This window comes from Acinonyx jubatus, chromosome X (assembly GCF_027475565.1).
Source record: "Acinonyx jubatus isolate Ajub_Pintada_27869175 chromosome X, VMU_Ajub_asm_v1.0, whole genome shotgun sequence".
Taxonomy (NCBI): Eukaryota; Metazoa; Chordata; class Mammalia; order Carnivora; family Felidae; genus Acinonyx; species Acinonyx jubatus.
In genome coordinates, this window is record NC_069389.1 from 108288782 (window position 1) to 108300172 (window position 11391).

The 11391-nt window shown below is 43.2% G+C and overlaps 1 protein-coding gene across 5 annotated transcripts in view; it reads left to right on the top strand.

The window, feature by feature from the left end:
* The window catches only part of LOC106988539 (P2R1A-PPP2R2A-interacting phosphatase regulator 1-like), a 102317-nt gene that overhangs the window by 62483 nt on the left and 28443 nt on the right, over nucleotides 1-11391 (top strand). The window contains exons 12-13 of one of the 5 annotated variants that reach the window (XR_008289863.1): nucleotides 1498-2768; nucleotides 5306-5962. The exons of 2 other annotated variants lie outside the window; for them this stretch is intronic. Coding sequence is in view for 1 of the 3 variants with exons in the window: in XM_027054347.2 (XP_026910148.1) it covers nucleotides 5306-5372 (67 nt within the window). In the remaining 2 variants the exon portion in view is untranslated. Of the gene's footprint in view, nucleotides 1-1497; nucleotides 2769-5305; nucleotides 5963-11391 lie in introns of those variants that run through there. 2 more of the 5 variants (XR_008289862.1, XM_027054347.2) reach the window with 2 other exon arrangements.

The window sequence follows — 11391 nt, forward strand, 5'->3', positions numbered from 1 at the left end:
ATATAAATAGATTTGTTACCATTTGACAGATGGGGAGCACGAGACCCAGCGAGATGAAGTGACTTCAAAAAAGTCACACAACTACTGATACTAAATTTCAGTAAATATTTGTTTCCTGAATGAGTGAATGAATGACTCAATCTGGGACGGTATCTCTGGTCTCCATTTCCTGATCCATTACTCTTTCCACTGTACCTCACAAATGACTGAAGACTGAGGTGTGGTCCCAAGACAATGAAGTATAGATCTGACCAGGTCAATTCCAGATTCTGTTGCTATATTTAATAACCTTCTGAATTCTGTGGTAATGAGCATGCCAGCCTAATTGATTTCTTTTCCTGCTCCTCTTCTGATACACCAATCAAGAGGCCATTTTGTCAAGATACTGAGGCATTGGCTTTAATTTTACTTGAGCTACATAATTGTCTAAAATTATATTTGCACTAAAGGCAGGCCTCATCACGGGGACAGTTTTCCTATAACAATATATCAAGGAAGTAAAGAATTCAACATGTTACCTTCATACTCAGAAATGGAAGATTGATATTCCCTCGTGCCCATTTCTGGGTTTCCGTCAGCATCACTGAGGGAGCCGGGAAAGCTCCATCCAACAAGGACTCAGTAACAATGTGCTGTGTGCCCAACCATGGGCTAGGTGCTGGAGTGAAGGTGGGGGAAGAAGAGAAGGAAGCTCTCTCAAGGATCTTCCAGTCTAAGGGAACCATGTGGGCATCCACATGGGAAACAGTGACCAAAGAGAAGTTGACACTTCCTAAGCACCTATGAGGTGCCAGTCACTTGACGAACCCGGGAAGGCAGATATTACCCCTATATAACAGATGAGCAAACTGAGGAACAGAGAGGCTGAGACAACTTGCCCAAGATCGCATAGCTAGTAAGTGGTAGAACCAGGCTTCAAGCCCAGCAGGCCTGTGACTCAACAAAAGAGAATAATATGAGATGGCTTATAGGCAAGCACTTGCTTGCATGGGCCAGATGAGATGCATTCAAGAAGTTTCAGTGAGATGCATGGAATCTAGGAAGGCCAGGATGGGGCCTCTGGGAGATAAGACTGTGTCAGGAAATTGACAGCCTGCAGCAGGTGCTCCCATACCAAATCCCTTTATAACTTGCCCACTACAACCACCTGTTCCCACTGAAGGGCTCAGGCTCCGTCCATCTTCTCTTCTGGTGTACTTGGGAAGGTGGGGAGGAGAAGCCAGTTCACATTTCTACCTTCAACTCAAGCTGCCCCCTCTCTGAGGCTGGCTGAACTGTTAACCTTCCAAGTGCCTGACCTTGTGGGACAATTTCGCCACGTTTCTCAACCCAGAAGCACAGCCCCCTTTGAGCCGAGAGGAGCCTCTCTTTTGAGAACCACAAGACCCCACACCCCCCGTGGCCTCCCCTCTCCCTCCTTTCCTACCCTTACGCTTCTGTTCACATAGAAGGCATGGCAGGAATTGAACGTGTTTCTGCTTTTTTTTTCCACGGCAGGGAGAAGAGCTGGCTTAGTCAGATACAGAATCTTCCCAGTCTGCTCAAGGCGTTGCCAATCAAATAGCCTTCATCTGAAACATCAGATCTGTAGATTAAAGTAAAAGAAGGGCACACACATTCTCGGACTTTTTTCTCTACCCAGTGAAAAGAATAAGTTTCTTAAGTCTGTAGTTTTAGTTCTCAAGAGTCAAAGAGTTATGGTATATGGGGGGAGGGGAGGTGGGGGGAGGGTTCTCTCAAAAGAAAAATGGGATAAATGAAAGGTTTTGTAGGTCACTTACAAGAAATGCAGAGTTGTGCTCGGATTTTTTTTAACTTTTTTAAAAATTTTATTTATTTTTGATAGAGAGATAGAGCATGAGCAGGGGAGGGCAGAGAGAGAGGGAGACACAGAATCCAAAGCAGGCTCCAGGCTCTGAGCTGTCAGCACAGAGCCCGATGCGGGGCTTGAGCCCACGAACTGTAAGATCGTGACCTGAGCCAAAGTCGGATGCTTCACAGACTGAGACACTCAGGCGCCCCTTTAAGACTTTTGATTTTGAAATAAGTATGTAGTCACAGGAAGTTGCCCTTCACCCAGTCTCCCCCAGTGATTACATCACACATAATTATAGTACCATATAAAACCCAGAAAATGGATATAGGTACAATGTGTATGTATAGTTGTATGCCATTTCATTACATGTGTAGATTTGTGTGGCCACCATCACAATCAAGAGGAAAACTATTCTATCACCACAAAGATCTCCCTGTGTACCCCTTTGTAGTCACACCCACCCTGCCCCCTACCCCCATCACCATCCCTAATCTCTGGTAACCATTAATTTATTCTCCCATCTCTATAGTCTTGTACTTTAAAGGAGCGCCTGGGTGGCTCAGTTAGCTAAGTGTCTGACTCTTGATTTCGGCTCAGGTCATGATCTCGTGGTTCGTGGGATCGAGCCCCGTGTCGGGCTCTGGGCTGACAGCGGGGAGCCTGCTTGGGATTCTCTCTCTACCTCTCTCTCTCTGCCCCTCCCCCACTCGTGCTCTCTCTTTCAAAAATAAATAAAACATTAAAAAAAAGAGCTTGTATTTTAAAAAGTACAGTTCCCTTACGAAAATGGATTGGCATCTCCAGTTTTCACAGAATCTCAGGCTTGAAGGAGTGACTTCTCCAGCCCATTTCCCACTCCATGCCCAATTTCCCTCTACAGTTCTTCCAAGTGTCCATCCAGCTGCTACAACATGCAAACCAGAACCTTCTTCAGGATCTTATGGATATCGCAGTATGTGATATAAATATTTAGAGCAAGGACATTGTTTCCTCCTGCAAACTTATTTAGTAACTGTCAAAACTTTTACCCTTACACTAAATATTACAAAAGGCCCTCTCCTGTGCTGATTTTCCCATCACACCCTGTTCTATCTCAAACAAGCACCTCCTCTTTCCACCCTTTTACCTAGTGAGTGGGATGAGATGCAGGAGGCCTGGAAGGCTCACAGAAAATGCCAGAAATCCCTTCCTTAACTAGAGATGAAATAGTCTGGCCTCCAGCAGTTGGGGCCTTTCAAACGTAAGTGGTGCCTGTGTGGAATTTATTTCCCAGGCTGTTGTTATCTACATGATACCTGTAAGTCATTCCGGGGAGATGATCCGTGGAACCCAACTGCCCTGGAGTCCAACTCCTCGGGACTCACTTGTGGTGGGTAAGAGAATTTTGCAAGGCACTCTATAGCCCATAACATCAGAAAATAATGACTCAAAAGCATGCCAAGACCAGAAGGGGTTAGCAGAAGTCAAGCCATGGGGGTTCCATGGCTGGGATTAATTTGGATCCCCCACCTCCTCTCCCCTGTACTGTCTTGAAATCTTTCCACTTTGCACAAACTGAACTTGCTCTGCACAAAGAGCACCTTGTTCTCCTTGACTGAACAGCGGCACTTACACAAATGCAGACTCAGACCCATTAGGATGTGGCCTTTAGAAGAAATGATTTCAAGGGGTAGTGGTGGGGAGGGCATCCGACTTTGGGCCAGGAGACACTGCAAGCTAATGAATACCCTCCTCCTTCTTGAAGTATGGCTAAGAGGACCCTAGCTCACCACTTTCTGAGTGGGGGCTCCTGCCTTCCAGAACCCTCACTTCCCCTTAGGTGAAGAGCGTATGAGCAGTGAGGAAGGGAAGGAAAGACTACAGCTAGCTGTGTGCCCCACCCCAAGTGCCATGGCTCTGTTGTCCACATCACAGCTTTCAACCCAAAGGCTAAAAGGCCTGAAATATGTGCTTCAGGTGAATGTAGCTACTCGTGTCTCAACGTTTTCCCCTTAACTAAATAGCCTGTGTGTGGAATTTGTAATTTCCAAAGTGAAAAGATATCTCCAACTGCTTTAATGATCCTGGCACGGGCGTGGCTGCTTCGGTTTTTTAAGGGGGTAATTTCTGTGGCTACTTTTGGGCTTTTTCTTCAACCTGTGGTAAATGGACAGAACACAAGGCCACTCCCTGGTCTGGAAGCTGATCATGGCTCTGACCCTTGCTCACTGGGAGGCCTTCTTGTGGAGGGCAAGTAACTTCAACTCTCCCGGCCTCAGTTTCCTCATCTGCAAAGGAGGGATAAATAATGACTGTCCTGCTAACAAAGGAGGTCATTTACATAAACACATCAGCAACATCTTTGTGAAAGTTTCAGAGGGAAAATCTAGTGATCAAGACATTCCAATACAGTATCAAAAATAGTTCAAAAATGTTCTTCAGTGTTTAGAAAAACATTCTCTTTTTGGAATTCAAATGGTTACTTTCATTTATTTTTTAATAAGTTTTTTTTTTAATTGTAATTCCAGTATAGTTAACATACAGTGTTATATTAGTTTCAGGTGTACAATATAGTGATTCAATGGGGCACCTGGGTGGCTCAGTCAGTTAAGGGTCTGACTTCAGCTCAGGTCATGATCTCATGGTCACGGGTGTGAGCCCCACGTAGGGCTCTGTGCTGACAGCTCAGCAGGCCTGGAGCCTGCTTTGTGGATTCTGTCTCCTGCTCTCTCTGCCTCTCCCCCACTCATACTCTGTCTCTCTCTCTCAAAAAGAGATAAAAGATTTTTTAAATTTTTTTAAATAAACATTTAAAATTTTTGTTAAATACAGTGATTCAACAAGTCTATACGTTATTCATTGCTCATCATGATCAGTGTACTATTTAGTTCCCATCAACGATTGCACCCATCCCTCCACCCACCTCCCTTCTGGCAAACATCAGTTTGTTCTTTACAGGTGAGAGTCTGTTTCTTGTTTTGTCTCTCTCTTTTTTTTCCTTCGCTCATTTTTCTGTTTCTTAGATTCCACTATGAGTGAAATCATATGGTATTTGTTTTTCTCTGACTTATTTCACTTAGCTTATACTCTCTAGCTCCACTCATTGTTGTTACAAATGGCAAGATTTCATTATTTTTATAGCTGAATAAGAGTCCAGTGTGATAGATAGATAGATAGATAGATAGATAGATATATATATAATCTTCTCTATCCATTCATCTGTCAATGGACACTTGGGCTGCTTCCATAATGTGGCTATTGTAAATAACGCTACCATAAACATAGGAGTACCTATATCCCTTTAAATTAGTGTTTTTTGTATTTGGGGAGAAATACCCAGTAGTGCAACCACTGTATCATAGGGTAGTTCTATTTTTAATTTTTTGAGGAACCTCCATACTGTCTTCTAGAATGGCTGCACCAGTTTGCATTCCCACCAACAGTGCACAAAAGGTCCTTGTTCTCCACATCCTCACCAACGCTTGTTGTTTCTTGTGTTGTTCATTTTAGCCATTCTGACCCATGTGAGGTGATATCGCACTATGGTTTGGATTCGCATTTCCCTGATGATGAGTGACGTCGAGTATCTTTTCATGTGTCTGTTGGCCATCTGGATGTCTTCTTTGGAGAAGTGTCTCTTCATGTCTTTTGCCCGTTTTTTAATTTGATTATTTGTTTTTGGAGGTGTTGAGTTGGGTAAGTTCTTTATATATTTTGGATAATAACCCCTTATTTGGATATGTCATTTGCAAATATCTTGTCCCATTCAGTGGGTTTTCTTTTAGTTTTGTTGATTGTTTCCTTTGCTGAGCAGAAGCTTTTATTTTGATGCATTTCCAATAGTTTATTTTTTTTTTATTTCCCTTTCCTCAAGGAGACCTATCTAGAAAGGTGTCACTATAACCAATGTCAGAGAAATTACTGCTTGTGCTCTCTTCTAGGATTTTTATGATTTTGTGTCTCAACATTTAGGTCCTTAATCCATTTTGGGTTGATTTTTGTGTGTGGTGTAAGACAGGGGTCCAGTTTCACTCTTTTGCATGTAGCTGCCCAGTTTTCCCAACACCATTTGTTGAAGAGACTCTTTTTCCCATTGCATATTCTTTCCTCCTTTGTTAAAGATTAATTAACCATATAATTATGGGTTTATTTCTAAGTTTTCTATTCTTTTTTCTTTTTCTTTTTTTTTTTTTTTTTTTTTTGATAGAGCAAACAAGGGAGACAGGGATAGAGAATCCCAAGCAGGCTCCACACTCAGCATGGAGCCCAACTCGGGGCTCAGTCCCACAACCCTGGGATCATGGCCCAAGCTGAAATCAAAAGTCAGATGCTCAACCGACTGAGCCACTCAGGCACTCCTGGGTTTTCTATTCTATTTCATTAATCTGTGTGTTTATATTTGTGTACCATGCTGTTTTGGTTAGTATAGCTTTGTAGCCTAACTTGAAGCCTGGAATTGTGATACCTCCAGTTTTTTCTTTTTCAAGATTGCTTTGGCTATTCAAGGTCTTTTGTGGGAGCGTTTCCCCTCAGGTCAGGAACAAGACAAGGATGTCCACTTTCACCACTTTTATTCAACATAGCACTGGAAGTCCTAGCCACAGCAAACAAAAAGAAGTAAGAGGCATGCAGATTTGGTAAGGAAGAAGTAAATCTTTCACTCTTTGCAGATGACATGATACTCTATATAGAAAACCCGAAAGACTCCACCAAAAGACTACTCGAACTGACACATGAATTCAAGTCACATGATGCAAAATCAATGTACAGAAATCGGTTGCATTTCTATACACGAATAATGAAGCAGCAGAAAGAGAAATTAAGAAAACAAACCCATTTACCATTGCACCAAAAATAATAAACTACCTAAGAATAAACTTAACCAAAGAGGTGAAAGACCTGTGCTCTGAAAATGATAAAACATTGATGAAAGAAGATGAAGGTGACACAAAGAAGTGGAAAGACATTCCAGGCTCATGGATTGGAAGAACAAATATTGTTAAAATGTCTTTCCTGCCCAAAGTGATCTACAGATTTAACGCGATCCCTATCAAAATTCCAACAGCATTTTTCACGGAGCTAGAACAAACAATCCTAAATTTTGTATGGAGTCACGAAAGACCCTGCATAGCCAGAGCAATCTTGAAATAGAAAAACATTCTTAAAATAACTCTTAAAGTCTTATCTGTTTTACCTTAGGCCGGGTTTTTTGGCCGATCATGACTCCATTCTTAGGGTTCATTATATTTTTTAGCAAGAGGGTGAGGTTGGCCATAAAATATTATGAAATCATCAGAGCTTCTAATGATTTCATAATATTTTATTTTTAATATTAAATTTAATTATTAAAATTAATATTATTTTATTTTTAATATTAAAAAAAAAACAAGAGTGGGGAATAAAGTCATCCAAATACTAGGAATTTGATCTCAGCCATAAAGGCAATTAGCTTTGTGGAGCCAATAGGTTTACTACTTTTCAGTGGGATTACTGTTTCACAACAGCGAGTTGTGTCCAGGTCATTTGGTTGTAAAGTGGAGAGTCAATCAGAATAACCCTGTGGTGCCTGTGACCAGGCCAGTTTGTGTGCCTCTTCACCTGATCTTTCTTTGTGAGGGCAGCGTGCCCTGAACTGGATCCCTGGGGCTTTGAGCTGAGCACTTCATCGGGTTCCTGCTACTGGCTAATTAATCAGCAGATTGACTCGTTGCAAAACCAAGTAGCCATGCTGACCCATTAACGCAGGTCCCTAGGGTCATTAGGACAGCAGAAAGAGAAGGAGATGGCCTCATCTCCCAGGATTACAGGGGAGAAGTTCCTGAGATCTGATGAGTTCTCAGACGAGCATGATCCAGGAATTGTGCTTTTTCTACCTTTTCCTGTAATATTCCTTTTCGAAAAGCTCCTCAGAAAACAAAATGTCCTGTGGCCTTGCCCAGCAATACCCAGCCACTTAAGGACCCCTTCTCCCTGGAAGCAGTTCTGCACAGGTCTGATAGGCTCAGACCACTCAGCTGGTTGGAAGGTGCGATAGCAGTCAGTCAACAGCCTACCCTTCCTGCCCATGTGATGTCAAACCAGTCTGGCTGATTTTTTTTTTTTTAATGCATTGCCCAGCTCTGGTCGATAATGTATCTTCCCTTTGTGCTGGGAGACTGGTTGCAGTCTCGTTCCTATGTGGGTCCACAGTCACTGTCAAGGGGGAGTACCTTTGATCGCTGCTCCAGTGTTTTGTTTTGTTTTGTTTTGTGACCACTCTAAAATATTGAGCTGTCTACGTGATGCCATTAACAGTGGATTGGCAAGCGAAAAGGTCTTTCAGTGGAGGAAGCGATTGCTTGCGTAATAGCCGACCGTGTGGTTTTCTGTTGTTGTTTGCTGTTGTTGTTGCTGAGATGGCTCGTTGTTTTGTGTTGTGTAAACACGTACTGTTATCTTTTCTTTTTTTACTGAGTTGCCCCAAAAGTAAACTCCCTCGTGGGGAGGCTGCATGCTCTAAGTGGTAAAATCAAAAACTGTGAAGCCAGACAGATCTAAATTTCTTAGCTGTGAGCTCTTGGGAAGACTGAATAATCTATCTGAGCCTCAGTTATCTCATCTGTAAACTGGGCAAGATAACATCTGCCTTGAAGTGTTGTCGGATCGTTATGAGGCTATTTTAAGTGTCTGGCCTAGGTCAGGCAGTCAGTATTTCTCAACTTTAATGTACATACACATCACCTGGGGATCTTGTTGAACTGCTGACTCTGACTCAGCAGGTTCTGGGGTGGGCGGGAGATTCTTCATGGCCAGTAAGCTCCCAGGTGATGGCCATGCTGCTAGTCATTTGCAAAGGGGCCAGCACAGCTAGTGCCTTAATACATGAGCACCCCAAAATAATTCAATCTCTCACTTAAAAATTACTGAGAAGAAACCCTTTTTCCTCAAACATAATACCAATCTGCCTATAGCTATGTTCCCATAGCCTTTGCAAAATGGCTCTTTGAGATTGGCCATGGTTGGTCATTTCTGAAGGCAGGTAATCGGTATGTGGGAGAGGTTCATTATACTATTCTCTCTGCTTCTGTACATGTTTAACATTTTCCAAGAAGAAAACCCCAACAGATTTTTAGGGCAGTGACACTATTCTGTAGGATACTATAATGGTGGATGCAGGTCATCATACATTTGTCCAAACCCACAGAATATACACCTAGAGTGAACCCTAATAGAAGCTATGGACTTTGCGTGATAATGACCTGTCAGTGGAGGTCCATCCATTGAAAAAAATGCACAACTGGGGGATATGGATAGTGGAGTGGCTACGCATGTGGGGAGGGGGCATGGGGTATATGGGAACTCTCGGTACTTTCAGCTCAGGATTGCTGTGAACCCAGAACTGTTCTAAATGATGAAGTCTAATCAAGAAAACACCCACAAGGGGCTCAGTTGGTTGAGCGTCCGACTTCGGCTCAGGTCATGATCTTGCGGTTCTTTTTTTTTTTTTTTTTTTTTTTTTTTTAACGTTTATTTATTTTTGAGACAGAGAGAGACAGCATGAACAGGGGAGGGGCAGAGACAGAGGGAGACACAGAATCCGAAACAGGCTCCAGGCTCTGAGCGGTCAGCACAGAGCCCGACGTGGGGCTCGAAGTCACGGACCGTGAGATCACGACCTGAGCCGAAGTCGGACGCTTAACCGACCGAGCCACTCAGGCGCCCCGATCTCGCGGTTCTTAAGTTCAAGCCCCGCGTCGGGCTCATGTGCTGACCGCTCAGAGCCTGGAGCCTGTTTCGGATTCTGTGTCTCCTCTCTCACTTCCCCTCCCCTGCTCATGCTCTGTCTCTCTCTGTCTCTCCACAATAAATAAATATTAAAAAAAAAAAACCCACAAACAAAAGAGACCTGTTTCCTAACAGCGTGAGAGCCGCAAGAGATACAGGTTGCCTAGTACAGTGATTACCTCCAACAACATGTTCATTAGAAGACAGAAAGCTTTCTTTCCAATTCTGCAAATAAATCCATTCATAACCTTGCCTTCTGTGACCTATGATTGTACAAAAGTAATTTCCCCATCCACCCCAGGATTTAGCACATTTTTTCCCTTACTATTAGCACAACTCACACTTCATTTTCTCACAATGTTTTTTGCATTGTTTTTCTCTACCTTGGTGGACTAAAGTCTGTCCACATCCTCATAACATCATTTATTCTTTTCACTTTATTGAACCAGGGCTTTTCTCCACCTACCCGGATCACATCCGGAACTGCCCAGCTTGTGCGTTCATTAAGTCCATGATTCACAAAACAATTGCCATGCAAAATTGGAAAACGCACAGAGTGAGCTGGACAATCTTCATCATCTTCCTTGAAGTGGGCCCGGTTTTTATTAGGTACTGAGCTGACACAGTTCAGGATAGGTGCCCCCAAATTTTTGGACGTCTTTTGATTCACCAAGTGATGGGGGCAAGTCAGAAAGAAACTAAATGAGCAAAATAAGGAAGCAGCCAGCTTGAGCTTAGTCTGTTTGCATTTCTTTTTCCTCTTGGTTGCATAAAGTATAAAGCCTCTCCCAACCAGTGTCCTAATTGATTCCTCTTTTTTCTGCCTATGGCAGGGTCTTTGATGTGGTAACTGGACAAGGCCTCATCCCGATAGCCTGTAGCTGGGTCAACTCTTTGTTATTTTGTTTGGTATTTAATCCTGGAGAGTAATGTTCTGCTCTGGTATGTTGTTTATCACTTCCAGATTATAGGTGTAGCAAATATTTTCCTAATGAAATAATCACGAACTTGGCATTCTCCCGCTGGGCTAACCCACTCCCTCCAATTTCCTTTCGGTCCATTTTAAGTTGTTCCTTTTAAGCGTATTCTCTCCAAATGCCAGGGCTTTAGGTGCTACTGGAAATGTTCCATCTTTTTCATAATAACAACGTTTTGAAATGTCAGCGCTGTTTCCGTGTTCACGTTGAAACCCCAAAGGCGTCTTCTCGGCAGCCGCTGTGCTGTCTTTCCCCTTAAATGTTCGCAAATAAAAATATCTAGCAAAGACGCTCATTTCCAGAATCCCTTCTAGAAACCTGAACTTTCCATGCCGACTTCGTACAAGTCCTTTTGAAGTTAACTTGGGTGGCAGAATTGTGCAGGCCTAACGATTTCGAGGTGACAAACACCTGCCGCGACAGATAATTGCAACTCTTGCTGTGCATTTCCTGTTTGCCGGCTGCTTTCAGGATGAATCATATTTGTTTCACGATGACAACTATTTCTTTACCTTGTTCCTGATTAAACTCTGTAATACCTATGGCCCCTTGGAGAGTTTGGTTCTTCGTGGTCAGTGCCTTCATGGCAGACAGGAAATAATGGCGCACCTACATCACGGTCTCAAATATCTCCCTGGAAATTATTTCAAAACAACCGGCCTCATCTTGTGGCACACTCGTCCTTGCCTTTTCTTGTGAACCCAACTCTGCATATGAATCGAGCCCCCCCTTTGAGTGCCAGCTCAGATCCTTCCAACTCCTGCAGCATTTGTGGGGTGTGCCACACGCTTGAGCGCGGAACTGGGTCCAAGACTGAGGTTCATCTTGTTCCTCCCTTCCCCATCCCACCACACT